Source organism: Lampris incognitus, chromosome 18 (genome assembly GCF_029633865.1).
Source record: "Lampris incognitus isolate fLamInc1 chromosome 18, fLamInc1.hap2, whole genome shotgun sequence".
NCBI lineage: Eukaryota > Metazoa > Chordata > Actinopteri > Lampriformes > Lampridae > Lampris > Lampris incognitus.
Window position 1 is genome coordinate 23,368,995 of NC_079228.1, and position 17,472 is coordinate 23,386,466.

Here is a 17,472-nt window from a genome sequence, read left to right on the forward strand (position 1 = left end):
AGAATATAGGATTGAAGCAGTGAGATTTTGTTATGGGAGGTGGCAGTGTATGACAGCTATGGTTGAGTTGAAAATACATGAAAGTTGCATGAACTTTGCACGTTGTCTGTCTTGGGAGAGAGATCCCTCCTCTGTTGCTCTCCCTGAGGTTTCTTCCTATTTACCTCCCTGTTAAAGGTTTTTTTTTTTTAGGGAGTTTTTCCTTATCTGATGCGAGAGTCTAAGGACAGGATGTTGTGTTGCTTTAAATCTCCCTGAGGCAAATTTGTAATCTATGATATTGGGCTATACAAATAAAATTGACTTGACTTGAATACTCCAAAATTTAAATGATGGAATAAAACCCAGACTGTATCTTAAAGTAATTCTGTGGCATGTGAAACTGACCTTTACTTTGTCTGTGCTGCAGGATGTAAGGATGCTGAGCTCAGGAAAACCTGCTCAACATACATCAGAGATCGAGGCAGACCTGGAGAAGGCAGAGGGAATGATCCGACTCCTTTTCAATGATGTCCAACTACTCAAAGATGGACGCCACCTTCAAGCTGAGCAGATGTATCGCAGGTCCGAAATAAACGTTTAAGCAAAAAAAAAAAAACTATTTCTTATAATTGGAAGCCCTAAACAGGTCACTAAGGGAGTAAAAATTACTCATTTCTGTTTTATTATAATCATATTTTCAACAACTACCTGTCGACTCACACGCCGCATTGTAATGCTGACTTTTCCCAGGGTGTACCGTCTTCATGAAAGGCTGGTGAACCTGCGCAGTGAGTATAACCTGCGTCTCAAGTCGGGCTTGTCCACAGTCCAGCTGCCCATGGCCCAAATTCAAACCACACAGGTCCTGCAGCAGGCCCCCATGAGGGTGAGGCCCGAGCTAGATGAAGTGACGCTGCGTTACATCCAGGACCTGCTCGGCTGGGTGGAGGAAAACCAGCAGAGAGTGGACCAGGGGGAGTGGGGCTCCGACCTGCCCACCGTGGAGTCACAGCTGGGCAGCCACCGTGGTCTGCACCAGTCTGTGGAGGAGTTTCGTTCCAAGATTGAGCGAGCAAAGGCTGACGAGGTACGTTCACAATATGACAAACTGTAGACGCTTTAGATAAGGAGTCGGGATAGACACTTTCAAAATGAAGTCCATGATTTCCCCTGATCTGTTCCTCCCCTCCTGGCCACAAAAATTACAAACAAAGTGTAGCAACCATTGTGATTTGTATGCCATCCGCTCAGCAGAAAACAGCTCCCACCCTTGAAAAAATGGCATCCTTGGACCAGAGCTAACACAGGCAATCTAATGTATTACAAATTACATCAAGCCATATGGGAACACTGTTATAACGTTATATTGATTGTAGGATTGGTGGATTATCTGTCCGACAGAGGCATAACAATCGAATACTTTTTGCTGCTTGAGTAGGAATTTGTTTGCCACTGCATCAGTGATTGTCCTACATGGTCAGAAATTTTAACAGCATTATATGGAAAGTGTTTCCAAGCATGGTAAAGATACCAACTGGTATTATGTAACCTGACTCCATGGTCCAGATGGATACAATAACTATTTATAATAGAAAAAAATCCTGGATTTCAGCTTAAATCCCTCATGGGAAACTGATGACATCAGCAGCCCTGTAAAATAAAGTTATAAATCCATCACTTCAGATTAGACTCACCAATTTTTGCCAGAGGTTACCACACATCTATTGTTTGAGTGACATGTTTTTTTCACGCTTGTGATTTCCTATTGTCTTTCCTCCAACCCAGAGTCAAGTCTCGCCAGTCAGTAAAGGTGCCTACCGTGACTATCTTGGCAAGCTGGAGCTGCAGTATGGCAAGCTCCTGGTAAGTTGGCATGAAATACTCTAGCTGGTCAATCCAACAACAGAGAAAAGATAAAAAACAGGAATCGCAGGGAAAATGTTACCCTAGTCTTGAATAAAGATGAATAAACTCTCTTTGCTCACCAATCACATTGAACATAATTTGGATATACAATACACAGCATTGATAAAAGCAGTATAGCTACATCATGTTCATTGTGACCAGTCTATTCATTTCTTTCAAGCTCGGCATCCAGTTCCCAACCAGTTTGAACCGATTATACAGTTACACATGCACTCACGGGTCTCCTGCTGTCTTTGTTATCCATATCTCTACAGAATGCCTCCAAGGTTCGCCTGCACAACCTGGACCAGCTTTACGCCTTTGTCACCGCAGCGACCAAAGAGCTGATGTGGCTCAACGAGAAAGAGGAAGAGGAGGTCAACTACGACTGGAGCGAACGCAACACCAACATGACAGCTAAGAAAGACAACTACTCGGTAGGGCACCACTCTCGCCGACATGACTGACGCACTGAACCGACAATGAAACCAGTTTGAATCAGGATGAAAGTTCAGGGTGTCTTTGACGTCACATGATCACAGTTACATGTCAGTGTAAACTTTTAACCCATAAAAAGATACTTGAAATATCATAGAGAATGATGATTCTGAATCGTTGTTGTCGGTATGGAGCAGGGTTTGATGCGAGAGCTGGAGCTAAGGGAGAAGAAGGTGAACTCTGTTCAGGCCACTGGGGACAAGCTTCTGAAAGACGGACACCCTGCCAGGAAGACGGTGGAGGTAGGAAATGTTTCTGTTGGGGCAGTAGGGTTGATCCGTAAAGCCACAACACAGCTACCCAACTTCATTCAATGGTAGCTTTTTCAACCCCAGACACAATTTGTTGGCTTTTTTTTTCAAATTACTTTTTTAAAGTGTAGTTTGTTAGACTATACAGCAAGTCAGCCGCCATACTTTGTCAATTGTAAACTTTGTAAAAAAAAAAAATTTATATGTTAAATTATATTTTAGAATGAACAAACAAAAACTATACTCTCCGTCTCTGTTACTTCCTGTCCTGCTTTATCCTTCTTCCTGTCAAGGCCTTCACAGCAGCCCTGCAGACTCAGTGGAGTTGGATCCTTCAGCTGTGCTGCTGCATCGAATCCCACCTCAAACAAAATACTGCCTACTTCCAAGTACGTTTCCCCTCAGATAACTTTAATCACTTGAAGTTAGTTACTTCTATTACCAGATTGTTGTGATGCTTTTAGTCTGTTTCCTCTCTAGTTGCACTCGCCATTTAACCAGGAAAGGTTTAATAGATTTGGCATATTTTGTATTGTACTTTTGTGTTGAGTTCTCTGAGAGGCTTTCCTTTATGAAGTCAATTCAAGTCAAGTCTAATGCCCAAAATCCCAATTTAGCACACTCTGTGTGATGTACAACACCCCCATATCAATGTGTAAGGAATAATCAACATGCCATGTATACCTCCCTTCCCCCTTTGCTTGCCTTTACATCAGTAAACCTTGTAAGGAAAGGAAAGTTTAATTGCATAGCACATTTCATACACAAAGGCAATTCAAAGTGCTTTACTTAAGGCATAAAAAGACATAAAAAATACATGATAGAAATTATACTGTAATGTTCAGCCTTTGTCAAACCATCTCTCGCTGTTTCATATTCTACAGACACTCAATCAAAAAGAAGACATTAAAAACTGTATTTCTCTGTTTTTATCCCATCCAGTTCTTCTCTGATGTGAAGGAGGCAGAGGAGAAAATGAAGAAGATCCAGGACACGATGAAAAGGAAGTACACATGTGACCGCTCCATCACCGTCACACGGCTGGAGGACCTGCTCCAGGATGCTGCTGTAGGTTCACCATTGATATGATATTTACATTGAAAGGGGAATTGAATGCAACACAGTAAAATCACCTCGTTGTTTCTTTTCACTCATCAGGGAATCCTCCTATTCTTTCTCTTCACCTTTTAAATTCGCACCACTGTTACCAGCACATCACAAGGAGTGCAGTGCAGTTTTAAATATTTTCCCACATTAACAAAAATATCACCCCGTGGACCCACCACCCGCGGGGCTGAGCATTGGGGTAGGGTGCAATGCAGGACGGGCAGCAGGCAAAAGCGGGGACCGGGGCATGCCGACTTCCGGCATCGCAGACTGTTCCTTGGGGCATAGAATGTCACCTCCCTGGCAGGGAAGGAGCCTGAGCTGGTGCGGGAGGTGGAGCGGTACCAACTAGATATAGTTGGGCTCACCTCCACACATAGCATGGGCTCTGGTACCAAATTCCTGGAGAGGAGCTGAACTCTTACTTTTCCGGAGTTAGCTAAGGTGACAGGCACTGGGCGGGTGTGGGGATACTCACAAGTCCCCGATTGAGTGTTGCCGTGTTGGAGTTCTCTCCAGAGAATGAGAGAGTTGCCTTTATATGACTGTGAGTTGCTGGGGGGAAGGCTCTGACTGTAGTGTGTGCTTATGCACCAAATAGCAGCAGTTTAGAGTCTCTGGGTGGTGCCCTGGATAGGGTTCCGCCTGTGGACTCTATAGTTCTGCAGGGGGACTTCAACGCTCACGTGGGCAATGATTGAGAAACCTGGAGGGGCATAATTGGGAGTAACAGCCTCCCCAATCAGAACCCGAGCAGTGCCTTGTTATTGGACTTCTGTGCAAGTCATGGACTGGCCATAACAAACACCATGTTCAAACATAAGGTAGTTCATAAGTGTACTTGGTACCAGAACACCTTAGGCCGAAGATTGATGATAGACTTTGTGGTCATATCATCAGATCTGTGACCATATGTTTTGGACACTCGGATGAAGAGAGGAGCAGAGCTGTCAACTGATCACCACCTGGTGGCGAGCTGGATCAGATGGCGGGGAAAGCTGCAGCACAGACCTGACAAATCCAAATGTGTAGTGAGGGTGAACTCGAAACATCAGGCAGAGGCCCCTGTCCGTGAGGTCTTCAACTCCCACCGCTGGAAGAAATTCTCGTATATCCTGAGGGAGGCTGGGGACATGGAGTCTGAATGGGCCACGTTCAAAGCCTCTATTGCAGATGCGGTCATAAGGTCATTGGTGCCTGTTGAGATGGCAACCTAAGACCCGCTGGTGGACACCGGCACTGAGGGAAGCTGTCAGGCTGAAGAAGGAGGTCTTTCAGGCTTGGTTGGCCCAGGGGTCTCCTGAAGCAGCAGACAGGTACCAGGAGGCCAGAAGGGCTGCGGCTGTGGTGGTCGTGGAAGCAAAAACTTGGGTGTGGGAGGAGTTTGGTGAGGCTATGGAGGAGGACTTTCGGTTGGCCTCAAGGAAGTTCTGGCAAACCATCCTGCGACTCAGGAAGGGGAAGTGGGGCTTGACTCAGGCTGTGTTCAGCCGGGGAGGGGAACTGCTGACCCAGACTGTGGATGTTGTCGGGCAGTGGAAAGAATGCTTTGAGGAGCTCCTGAACCCAGCTAGCATGCCCTCAGTGGTAGAGTCTGAAGACTCGTGGAAAGCCCCACCCATATCCCTGGCAGAGGTCTCTGGGGTAGTTAAGAAGCTCCTCGGTGGTGAGGTGCCGGGTGTGGATGAGATTCGCCCTGAGATGTTGGAGTCTCTGGACATTGTTGGGCTGTCTTGGCTGACACGCCTCTTCGGTGTCATGTGGCGGTCGGGGACAGTACCTGTGGAGTGGCAGACTGGGGTGGTGGTTCCCATATTTAAAAAAGGGGACCGGAGGGTGTGCTCCAACTATCAGGATGTTACACTGCTCAGCCTCCCTGGGAAAGTCTACTCTAGGGTGCTGGAAAGGAGGCTCCAACCAATTGTCAAACCTCGGATCCAGGAGGAACAATGCGTATTCCATCCTGGCCGTGGAACAACAGACCAACTCTTTACCCTTGTGGAAGTGCTGAGGGAGATATGGGAGTTTGACCAGCCAATCTACATGTGTTTTGTGGACTTGGAGAAGGCGTACAACTGTGTACCCTGGGGCACTCTGTGGGGAGTGCTGCGGGAGTATGGGGTACCGGGGCAGTTGCTACAAGCCCTCTGATCCTTGTATAACCAAAGTGAGAGCTGTGTCCGTATTCTCAACACAAAGTCAAACACGTTTTCGGTGAGTGTTGGGCTCCACCAAGGTTGTCCCTTGTCTCCGATTCTGTTTCTGATATTCATGGACAGGATCTCAAGGCGCAGCCAAGGTGAGGAGTGTATCCGTTTTGGGAACCTCAGAATTGCATCTCTGCTCTTCACAGATGATGTGGTTTTGTTAGCTTCATCAGAACGCGACCTCCAGCATGCACTGGGGCGATTTGCAGCTGAGTGTGAAATGGGCAGGATGAGAGTCTGCACCTCCAAGTCTGAGGCCATGGTTCTCTATCGGAAAATGGTGGATTGCTGCTTCCGGTTTGAGTATGAGTTGTTGCCTCAAGTGAAGGAGTTCAAATATCTCTGGATCTTGTTCACGAGTGAGGGTAGGATGGCGCGGGAGATTGACGGGCGGATTGGTGCAGCATCAGCGGTAATGCGGGAGTTGTATTGAACCGTTGTGGTGAAGAGGGAGCTGAGCTGGAAGGCAAAGCTCTCAATTTTCGTTCCAATCCTCACCTATGGTCATGAGTTTTAGGTAGTGACCAAAAAAGTGAGATCGTGAATACAAGCAGCTTAAATGAGTTTCCTCCGTAGGGTGTCTGGGCTCAGCCTTAGAGATAGGGTGAGGAGCTTGGACATCCAGGGGGAGCTCGGAGTAGAGCTGCTGCTCCTTCGTGTCAAAAGGAGCCAGTTGAAGTCGGATGCCTCTTGGGTGCCTTCCTTTGGAGGTTTTCCGGGCACATCCAACTGGCAGGAGACCCCAGAGTAGACCCAGAACTCACTGGAGGGACTACATGTCCAATCCGACCTGGGAACACGTTGGGATCCCCCGGGAAGAGCTGGAGGGCGCTGTTGGGGAGAGGGATATCTGGAGTGCCCTACTTAGCTTGCTGCCACCATGACCCAAACCTGGAGAAGTGGATGATGATGAGATTAACAAAAATATATCATACTCATGATATATCGGATTCTATAGACTTACATATACCAACATTCAAAAAACATGTGGCCTCATTCATCAATCGTTCGTATGTACAAATTTGTTTACACACCCAAGGAATGTTTTATCCCTCAACATTGTCTGACAGAAAGAAACAAAGCCTGATTGTTATTTGTAATTCCTTCCCCCTAACATCTATTGTCTACCTTTTGCAACAAGCCATCACCCAGAATTGCAAAGACATCAGTGTTAGTCAATCGGGGTCTAAATTCACAGGTTACCCAGGTTTTACACTGGTTTCTGAGACAAATTTCAGGGCTAAAACATACCATGGGTGTGCAAGAACAAATTTGCACATACAAATGACTGATGAATGAGGCCCATAAATTTCATTTAAACAATTTTGTGCAGAAAATACTGTGAAACAACTTAATTGTTGTGTTTGATGATGATGATCTGTTTATAGGATGAGAAAGAGCAGCTGATAGAATTTAAAACCCACCTGGACGGCCTGAACCACCGGGCCAAGACGACTATTCAGCTGAAACCACGCAACGCTGCAACCCCGATAAAGGGCAAGCTGCCCATCCAAGCTGTCTGTGACTTCAAGCAGATGGAGGTGAGCAGGACTATGCCTCTTATCGCCGGAGGAAATGTTAACACCATACCTTGGCTCATTTCTCTTGAAAACCGGCTGACTTGTGTCAGCAGTGTTAATACATCTTTCCAAACACATTGTGTTTTAATTGCGATGACGCCGCCCATGCTCACGCTTGAATTGTTGAATTCTCGTTTCCCATGTTTTCATGGCTGAGCTTGTATAAGCTATTTTTAACTGTTTGGATTATGGTTATTATTTATCAGTTGTTTTTAAGTTATGGTGATACAAATTCCCAATAGGAAGTTAGCCAGCTCTTAGCATTTATTATCATTAACAGAGACACATGCATCTGTTAAGGCAAAAAAAAAAAAAATCCGAACATTGAATAGGGTGAAGAAGAGAAAGGATTTGGTCTTCGATTGAGTGTGAAATTCTACTTCATGTTCTCCTCCAGATCACAGTTCACAAAGGAGATGAGTGTTTCCTGTTAAACAACTCTCAGCCCTACAAATGGAGGGTGGTGAATGACAAAGGCAGCGAGGCGACTGTGCCCTCCGTCTGCTTCCAGGTTCCTCCCACCAATAAGGAGGCTTTGAACGGTGTCACAGGGTGAGCTGACCTCCTACCATCTATTGGCTTCATACTCTTTACCTAAAATCACTATCCTGTTCACAATGCGTACACACCAGGGCTGGCCTCACTTCATGTTTGATTTGATCTCTTTACCTCAGTGTCTTAACTTTTGATATTTGAACTGGTATTTTTGTAGGGGAGGATTTTACAGAGTACTCCACCTCTCTGTGAGCACAGCTCTGTTTTGCACTGATACATTTGCACACTGAGGAGCTACAATCTTGCACTGCTATTCACTGAGTGCCCACACTAGTGCTACTGTGGTTTAAATGCCTTGCTTACCTTGACAGGCCTTTGTCAAGGGAGGGGGAAACACAATCACACACTCTCTCTGACTCACACACAGTACTAACGTGAGACACAAACAGTGCATCCAACATCTGTTTTTTCCATCTCCAGACTGGATGGCAATCTCCAGAGGTTGCTGATGCTGTGGCAGACGATGAATGTGGACATGAAGAGTCTTCTGTCATGGCAGTACCTGATGAGAGACATCCACATCATCAACTCCTGGAACATCACAATGGTAAAAACACAGAGACTACATGAAAAAAAAAGATAAGAGGAAATGTAGCAAATATCCAAAATAGATATATTAATTTACTCAATGGAAAGTGTTTCTTGTTTCTGCAGTCATAGACACCTTATATGTCGAATCCATTGCTATCCATAACAGTTTGCCCATTGTTCAGGATTTTCCAAAATGAATCAAATTAAGTCAGAAGTTAACAGATCTTGATAACTCAAGTGTAACATGATCTTTACTTCATTCAGAATGAATATCACTCTCAAATATGCTTACACGTCCTTACTCCCCCTGACTACCATCACCCACAATGCAGTTTAAGACCCTCAAAGTGGAAGAGTACCGCCTGGCACTGAGGAACCTGGAGCAGCACTACCAGGACTTCCTGAGAGACAGCCAGGACTCTCAGCTTTTTGGGGCAGAGGACCGCCTGCAAGTAGAGAATGGCTACAATAAGGCCAACCAGCGCTACAACACACTGGTCAGCTCTATGGAACAAGGTGAGATTAGTATTTGCTCTTTTTCCATTATCAGTGCATGAATGATTTGTCAAGAAATACCATAATGTTCATTATTCAACACATTTACTTTCTGTTGTTGTTGTTGTTTTTCTTGGTCATTGAACATACACATTCTGTTGCGAAATCATTTGCCGGAATAGTCATTTGCTGTGAAATTCATTCTTGGTTCAGAGTGTATGTCAATTAGTTTTGGTTGACTGTTGCATTCACCTTACAGGCTATGTGGCACCCAAAGGAGGTAAGGTGGTTTGGCTGTGGTGCCAGAGTTTGTTTGGCTGAGTGTAGGGATGCTTGTGTGTGCAGCAAAGGCTGTCATGTTGTGGTGTTTCATTTCACCCGCTTTTTAACAGCAATCACTATCAAAACCAACATCACAACTTAAATCATAATCACAATCATGACTTCCTCCCAACCATCCTCACCATTTCTGGTAATCTTTTTCTAACTTCTTTCATCATCGCATTCTTCTTTCACATATGCATGGTGCACCATTGCAATATCAGTGCCAATTTCTGCGAATGATTAAATGGTATGCAAAATAATTCACATGGTAACAGTCATGCATGAAGCGGTGAGGTTTTTTTTTTGTAGTGCCTACTATTATAGCATGTTACTGTAAATAACATGAAATATGCTGAGACACAATTTCTTCCACAAATTATGGATTGTAGTTGTCCTGCCCCAGCTAAACATATTAAATTGATTTGCAGGAATTCTGTATTTCAACAGTTTCTTTCCACAATGGGGTTCACTTTCTTACAGTTATGTTGTCAAAGCAGATCTCAATTTTTGTGGGAATCCTCATTAAAGAGTGAGACTCTTGACCTTGATTGATCTACTATCTAACTGCCAGCCATTTTTATCCAAAACACACTATCTTGGCACACACATAATAAATGGTTTCCCAATAAATCCAGGTGAGCAGGACGAGTCTGTGTGCAAGACCTACCTGACCAAGCTCAAGGATCTGCGTCTGAGACTGGAGGGCTGTGAGACCCGCACCGTCACACGCCTCCGCCAGCCTGTGGAGAAGGAGCCACTTAAAGCCTGTGCTCTTAAGACTGCTGAGCAAACGGTAAAGTTAACGAAGATTAAATTACATTAAAAAAAAAGATTGCTTTGTCTATGTAAATCTGGGTTAGATGTTTGTACTGGGATCACAGAAAGTTAAATCAGTTCATCTGGACACAACATTTATTGAGAGAGAAATGTTTCATCACTCATCTAAGGGACCTCTTCAATCTCACCTGACTGCAGGTATCCCCACCCTTATAAACAATACAGTGGCATAACGACCAAAAGCAATGATTGGTTTCATATGCAAATGGTTGGAATGGTTGCAATCACAGCATTGTAAGATGGTGGCAGATGTACTCTTAGCCCTCTCCCACCCCCGGTTCAGGGATGGTCATTCCCTCTTCACATAGATGGCCTCATTGACTCCCCGTTCAAACCAGCATTCCTCCCTATCAAGGATGTGCACATCCTCATCCTTGAAAGAGTGGCCACTGTCCTGTAGATGGGTGCAGACTGGGGAGTCCTGGCCTGACACGTTAGCGCTCCTGTCAGGCCAGGACTCCACAATCTAAACCCATCTACAGACCAGTGATCACGCTTTCAAGGTCTTCAATCGGTTGAGACTGAAGAGGTCACTTAGATGAGTGATTAAATGTTTCTCCCAGTAAACATTGTGTCCAGATGAACTGGTTCAACTTTCTGTGATTTTCTTACCTGGATTATTGAGCATGCATAAAGACGTTTTTACTGGGATGTTGGTGCACACAATGATTTTAACAGTCTGGTTCATCTTCAACAATTCTTGAAACTCTCTATGGGGTACTATAATTTGGGATACCCTATAGCAGGGGTCCCCAATTACTTTTCACAGCGGGCCACTTTTAGGGCCACTTTTAAAACCACGGGCCACTCAACCTCCAGCAGCATGTTGTTCGTTAGTTTGTTTTGGTGTCGATACGTTGCAGGTATTATAATTTAAACAGAGATTTTTCATCTATTTTTCGATATATTACTAGTCTTACTTTTACTAAGAAATGAATTTTTTTTTTTTTTTGGTAGGGAAATAAAAAAATTCTTCCTTCTGGCATTTCTCCAAAAATTCTCGCGGACCATAAATCAACCCGTCACGGGCCGGACGTGGCCCGCGGGCCGCCTATTGGGGACCCCTGCCCTATAGCACACTGGAAGTAGAGCTTAATTTGACTGTAATGCAGAAAGATTATGTATTGAAATGGTAGTATTTTCATCCCCTATGGTAGTAATGGTAAACAGAATAGAAACTGTGCTTTCCTGAATTTGTCATATAAAGTACCTATGGTTATTCTCACTGTCTTTGGTCCAGCCATAGCAATCAAAGTTTATGAGCTATTTAGGGTAGAGAATGATGTATGTCTGAAGTATTGTATACAACCTTGAGGGCAAATGTCTTTCTGTATATTTAAATGATGGATTGATATCATCACTGATTGTCTGTGTGGAACTAATAGAAAATAGATGCTTACCCCCATAGCTTACCAACTTTCACTTATAACTGTTGTTTAATAGACCATAATAGAGCTATCAGAGTAAAAGTACTGCTCAAAATCATCTGTAGGTTTTCCCTGCCTTCCCAAGGAACAACACAAACCGATACGAACATATCTATGAAATCACTCACACACACGGCTTCAAAATTAGTGCACTTGCTTTTCCTGATCTCATTTTGCCACTGTATGACAAAGAAATGTTATTCTCATGGTTATCAGCTGTATATAATGTTAGTAAAACCAAATATGTGTTTGCAACAACTCGTCTGTCCTTGTGTTGATAACAGAAAGTCCAGTCAGAGTTGGAGGGTTTGAAGAAAGACCTGAACTCAATGGCTGAGAAGACGGAGGAGGTGCTGGTCTCCCCTCAGCCATCCGGCACAGCTCCAATGCTGCGCTCCGAGCTCGACCTCACACTGAAGAAGATGGAGCAAATTTATAGCCTGTCTTCTGTCTACCTGGACAAGTAAGCCTTTCAACCTTTACCGATAAGAGTTGCTTCATGATAGTCATGTAGATTTCATAGCAATCACTGATTTGTTTTGTTAATAGTTTTGCCTAAGGGTAATGTACGTTTTAAAGCTTCTACAGGAGCTTGGAATATTGGTTGACTTTGTTCGACAGACATGGTAGACAAGAGTGGCGATGATTTTTTTTTTTTTGGGGGGATTTTTTTCCCCCCTTTCCTCCCTACTTGTACCTAGCCAATTACCCCACAATTCCGAGCCATCCTGATTGCTGCTGCACCCGCTCTGCCGAGCCGGGGAGGGCTGCAGACTACCACATGCTTCGTCTGATACATGTGGAGTCACCAGCCGCTTCTTTTCACCTGACAGTGAGGAGTTTCGCCAGGGGGATGAAGCGCATGGGAGGATCACGCTATTCCCTCCAGCCCCCCCCCCCCCCGAACAAGCGCCAGTGCAGCGACTAGGACACATACCCACATCTGGCTTCCCCCCCTACAGACACAGCCAATTGTGTCTGTAGGGACACCTGACCAAGCCGGAGGTAACACGGGGATTCGAACCGGTGATCCCCGTGTTGGTAGGCAATGGAATATACTGCCACACCACCCAGACACCCAAGCGTGGCAATGTTTGACAGAAGAACGACTTCATTGAAGCAAAAATCGACATTTACCATCCGGTAGCTCATGCATTTGTTTTGAAGAGCACAGTGAGATATGTAGTGGTGTTTGGAAGATATACAGTGATGAGATATCTCTAACTGTGGCCATCTATTCCGTCTGTGAGACGTAAATCGTTTTGTCAGATTTTGTGGCGAATCCAACCCAGAGAGAAACTTTTGAAATCATTATAAAGCAATATTTCATCTTCTAGCTGATGGTGTCATTTGCTTATTTTGGTCATATAGAGGCAGCAAAGTCAAATTGAGACTGATAAATAATCAGTAAAAAACTCCTTGTAGCATGTTTGACAGAATGGTTTTGCTACTGCTACAGTTTACACTCTTGGTTTCAGGTTGAAGACCATTGACGTTGTGATCAGAAGCACCAAAGACGCAGAGGACGCCTTGATGAGCTATGAGAGCCGTCTGCGTGATGTCACCAAGGTGCCAACCGATGAAAAGGAGGTGGAGAATTACCGCAGCCAGCTTAAGGTATTTCATCCTAAAGGGGGGGAAATATACTCCTGGTTGCCTTGAAGCATGAAAGTCACAAATTTTTTAAATCCTTTTATTCAGATGGCCCCTTTTCTCGTTTTCTTATCCCCCAGAAAATGCAAGGTGAGGCAGAGGCCGACCAGAAAGTATTCGATCGGCTGCAGGAGGAGCTCAAGAGGGCGATGGCCATCAACGACCGCATGACGCGAGTTCACAGTGAGCGAGATGCCGAGCTGGAGCATTACCGCCAGCTGGTCAGCAGCCTCCTGGAGCGCTGGCAGGCTGTGTTCGCCCAGATTGATCTGCGGCAGCGAGAGCTGGACCTCCTGGGACGCCAGATGCACTCCTATCGCAAGAGCTACGACTGGCTCATCAGCTGGTTGGGCCAAGCCAAGCAGCAGCAGGAGAAGATCCAAGCTGTGCCCATTGGCGACAGCAAGGCTCTCAAGGAGCAGCTGGCACAGGAGAAGGTAATGTAGAGCCGCAAAGAGGTAGCTTTAGTATGTCTCCCCCTGGTGGTTATATTTAAGAATCAGGGAGAGAGAATATATTGAATTTCACACAACAGGGATCCTAATCAAAAACACTTTTCCTTTGCTAATTTGTGTCAACTTGCTGTTGACGAAAGAAGAGATTTAGTTGCCACTCAGTTTCATGTACGTTGCTGTCTATTCACATTGATCCCCCCAAAGTGTATGATGCCAAAACGAAGTAAGAACATACACTGGACTGCCACTGTAGATTTCAAAATGTGTGATAAATGAGGGCATTGGTAAGGACCTTCATTCAAAAGGCACGATTTGTAGTCCAGTATATATTCTTACTTCATTTTGACATCATTGTCATGTAGATTAATCACAAGAAATTATTCTGTAATCAATGAAAAAATTAAAACGTTTTCTTTGAGGAATTTATACAACAAAAAAGGGCCCTCGTTGTTAGTTTCCTTACCCAGGAAGGGTTGTAGTCACTGTTTAATATGAAAATACATTGTGAATTGCCCTTTCACCTCAATACGTTCTTTTTTGTACCTTCTTTCATCTCTACAGAAACTCCTGGAGGAGATCGAGAAAAACAGAGACAAGGTTGAAGATTGCCAGAAATATGCAAAGGCATATATTGATGCAGTCAAGGTATCTTCGGATAAAGCTTTGGATTTAGCTTCAGGGAAGATTGATACTCTGCTCATTTCACACCTCACACTTTCACTGTGTTTTCCCAGGATTATGAGCTTCAGGTTGTGACGTACAAAGCACTCCAGGATCCCATAGCATCTCCTTTGAAGAAAACTAAAATGGAGTCCACATCAGATAACATCATCCAAGAGGTAAGTGTAGTTAATACAACCGTGTTGCCTCAGATGCGGTCTTTCTCAGCTTGGTTTATGTTAAAAGATTTATCGTATGTTTACTGAAAAGAGCAGGGATGCACAGGCACATTTAGGTACTGGGCTTTGAGTTATTTTGTGTAAAATTATTTAAAACTACACACCACAACTTTACATTTCCCCATTTATTGTGGGGGGAAAAAATCAAGACTTTTGACCCAAAATGCATATGCACGAGGTTGTGCATGTTTAACAACCTTCGACAGGAAAGCCCTGAAAACTCAAATACTAACTAGTGAAATGACAGCTGAGCGGATGGGACGGTGAATATGCACGAGTAAATACACAGCACAGCTATTAGATATGTGATAAATGAATTGAATTGAAATGTATTTCACACTGCTAAATTTCTTCCAGTATGTTACTCTGAGAACCCGCTACAGCGAGCTGATGATTCTGACCAGCCAGTACATCACTTTCATCACGGAGACACAGCGTCGTCTGGAGAACGAAGAGGTAAATACACTCACACCTTTGAAGGCAGGCAGCAGAAGCGATTAAAAACTCTCAGTCCACTAACATAAAAGAAAACACACACGGACCAAACAGCCACTATTCCAAATCAATGTATGGGAAATCTTTGGTCAATTCATGTGGATTACTCGCAGAATGTTGGCACTCAAATTTAAGGAGCCATGACTTATGATACATGTTAAATACCATTCAGGGCTAGTGCTGCAGCACGTCACATTCCCCGACCCCCCCCCCAATACTATCCGTCTCTCTTTCACCTACACTGTGTATTATTTGTCAAAGCACGATTTACAACTGAGTTATAAGTTTGTTAGTACACATAATGCTGATTTGGCCCCTTAATTCAGTCAGATGTTTTCCAAATGATTGTCCTACGCTGTTTATTATTAATTTTATTCTTATTTTTTATGCTTGACATCACCCACACACTTCCGGTGATGGGGAAGCTTCAAACTAGCTATTCAAATATATATGTATCTATGTTATTTCTTTACTGAGCACTTTAGTTTTGCTTTCCTAACCCTTGTATTTTGTTTGCTTCTTTAAACTGCTCGACAGTGCTTTGTCATGATGAATATTAATCATGTTTGGGCGCTTAAGAGATGAATTAACCCCAAAGTATCAGGTATTTAAAAAGAAGACCCACCCCACCCCACCCCCTCTGCATATCATCCTCCTTTACGTCAGAAGTTTGTCTCTCTGTCTTTAAAGGGAAGGCTGAGGATTTCTCCTCTCTGATTCATCACTAAACAAGCCCTCTTTTTTGCCCTCTTGCTATTGCTGACAAATTTTCAAATCGCTGGGGAACATAGTTCAAGTTTTAGCTCGAGCCACTTCACTGGCATTTGTTTAATATGAGATGATCGCAGGGCCCAACATAGTGCAATATTCCCCTCATCTCAGACACTGTTAAAATCAAAGATGCTATATATTATCATTAGCCTCCAGTCTTCACTCATGTGAGAGAGATGTTCAATGACATGAACCAGGTAGTAAACAACCAATGAATTGCATTCTCTTTGGCTGTTGTGGATACCAAATAGCCACTGGCCTATTTTAACTTAATTGTGCCTACATTTGCTGGGTATAACATGGTTAGCTTGGCAAAGAGAAAAGCCCACTGTAAGTCATGTAATGTACAGGAAGCTAGCACAGTGAAAAGTTTTTAATATCAGAGAAATTGGCATTGACCTTTTTTTTTTGCATTCTAGCTCAAGTCATTACAGTGTGGGAATATTACAAGTTTTTTGCAAGCCAACATTCATAACTATAATTGTAAAGTGAACGATAAAGCCTTTTGAAATGACTTGTAAGGGTGTACTTTCCCACCAAGTGGCAGCATTGCTAACAAATGACAACAAGAGGGAGCTACCAGTATCTTAACAAAAGAAGCTTGGGTGAACAATTTTTTTTTTTCTCTAAGAGGAGACTTGATTTGTGTTGAATAAGATAGATTTCAATATATTCTGAACCTTCCCTTTGCTGTCTGTTACTCATTTAACATTTGTACTAAAGGTCAATACCCATCTCTTAATGTAAACTTCATCTCTTCTTTAACTTAGTGCCATTCAACCTTGGACTTTTCTTTTGTAAATTCCATTTAATCCAAAGTCTATTTCTGTTATTTAAGAAATCCATGCTCCATTTGCTGCATCACTATGCTATTCCTCAAAGTGCACATACTGCAGATTGGTGCATTCGCACAGCATTACTGCAGTCTCTAACATGACTTTTTTATTTTTGACAGCTTATCAAATCATGTTTTTAGCAGAGGCATTGTATGTAACACACCTTGCATATTGCTAATTATTATTGCGCCTATCTATGCTTACGACACTGCTTTAGACAGCTAATGCTAAACTGATGCATTTTTACTATGTAAAAACTGAAGGATTACACCATCCTAGCCAGCAATCAAACTCTACTGTACCCTTGTAATGTAAGTCCAAGTGATAAAATATTGACTATTTTGAAGGTAGGAGCTCACAAGGAGTTGATTGCTTTAAATAGTTTTACAAAGTTTTGTTTTGATATTATAAGATAAGATAACCTCTATTAATAATCATAGTGAAATTCTATTGACAATATAATACATAAGCATTATTTGCCATAACCTCCACTTCATTACATTGAACAATGTTAATTTTACATCAGTCCTTATAACATAGAGACTGTGCAAACATTTAAAATGTCATTCAGGAACAACAATCAGAAAAAAATACTCAACTGCATGAAATCATAATAATCCAAAGTGTAGTGTTGTGCCTTGTTGTGAAGTAAAGTCTCATTCTG

General features: G+C 43.4%; 1 protein-coding gene across 5 annotated transcripts in view; it reads left to right on the forward strand.

The window, feature by feature from the left end:
* The window catches only part of pleca (plectin a), a 71,994-nt gene that overhangs the window by 42,283 nt on the left and 12,239 nt on the right, over positions 1 to 17,472 (forward strand). For 4 of the 5 annotated variants that reach the window (XM_056297865.1, XM_056297863.1, XM_056297866.1 and 1 more), the window contains 19 exons: positions 410 to 564; positions 733 to 1,069; positions 1,768 to 1,845; positions 2,163 to 2,324; positions 2,523 to 2,627; positions 2,930 to 3,025; positions 3,579 to 3,704; positions 7,339 to 7,491; positions 7,928 to 8,082; positions 8,506 to 8,632; positions 8,949 to 9,132; positions 9,371 to 9,391; positions 10,071 to 10,228; positions 11,984 to 12,162; positions 13,178 to 13,316; positions 13,433 to 13,789; positions 14,369 to 14,452; positions 14,542 to 14,646; positions 15,064 to 15,162. In XM_056297865.1, coding sequence (XP_056153840.1) covers positions 410 to 564; positions 733 to 1,069; positions 1,768 to 1,845; positions 2,163 to 2,324; positions 2,523 to 2,627; positions 2,930 to 3,025; positions 3,579 to 3,704; positions 7,339 to 7,491; positions 7,928 to 8,082; positions 8,506 to 8,632; positions 8,949 to 9,132; positions 9,371 to 9,391; positions 10,071 to 10,228; positions 11,984 to 12,162; positions 13,178 to 13,316; positions 13,433 to 13,789; positions 14,369 to 14,452; positions 14,542 to 14,646; positions 15,064 to 15,162 — 2,820 coding nt within the window. The remainder of the gene's footprint in view (positions 1 to 409; positions 565 to 732; positions 1,070 to 1,767; positions 1,846 to 2,162; positions 2,325 to 2,522; positions 2,628 to 2,929; positions 3,026 to 3,578; positions 3,705 to 7,338; positions 7,492 to 7,927; positions 8,083 to 8,505; positions 8,633 to 8,948; positions 9,133 to 9,370; positions 9,392 to 10,070; positions 10,229 to 11,983; positions 12,163 to 13,177; positions 13,317 to 13,432; positions 13,790 to 14,368; positions 14,453 to 14,541; positions 14,647 to 15,063; positions 15,163 to 17,472) is intronic. The other variant, XM_056297864.1, reaches the window with a different exon arrangement.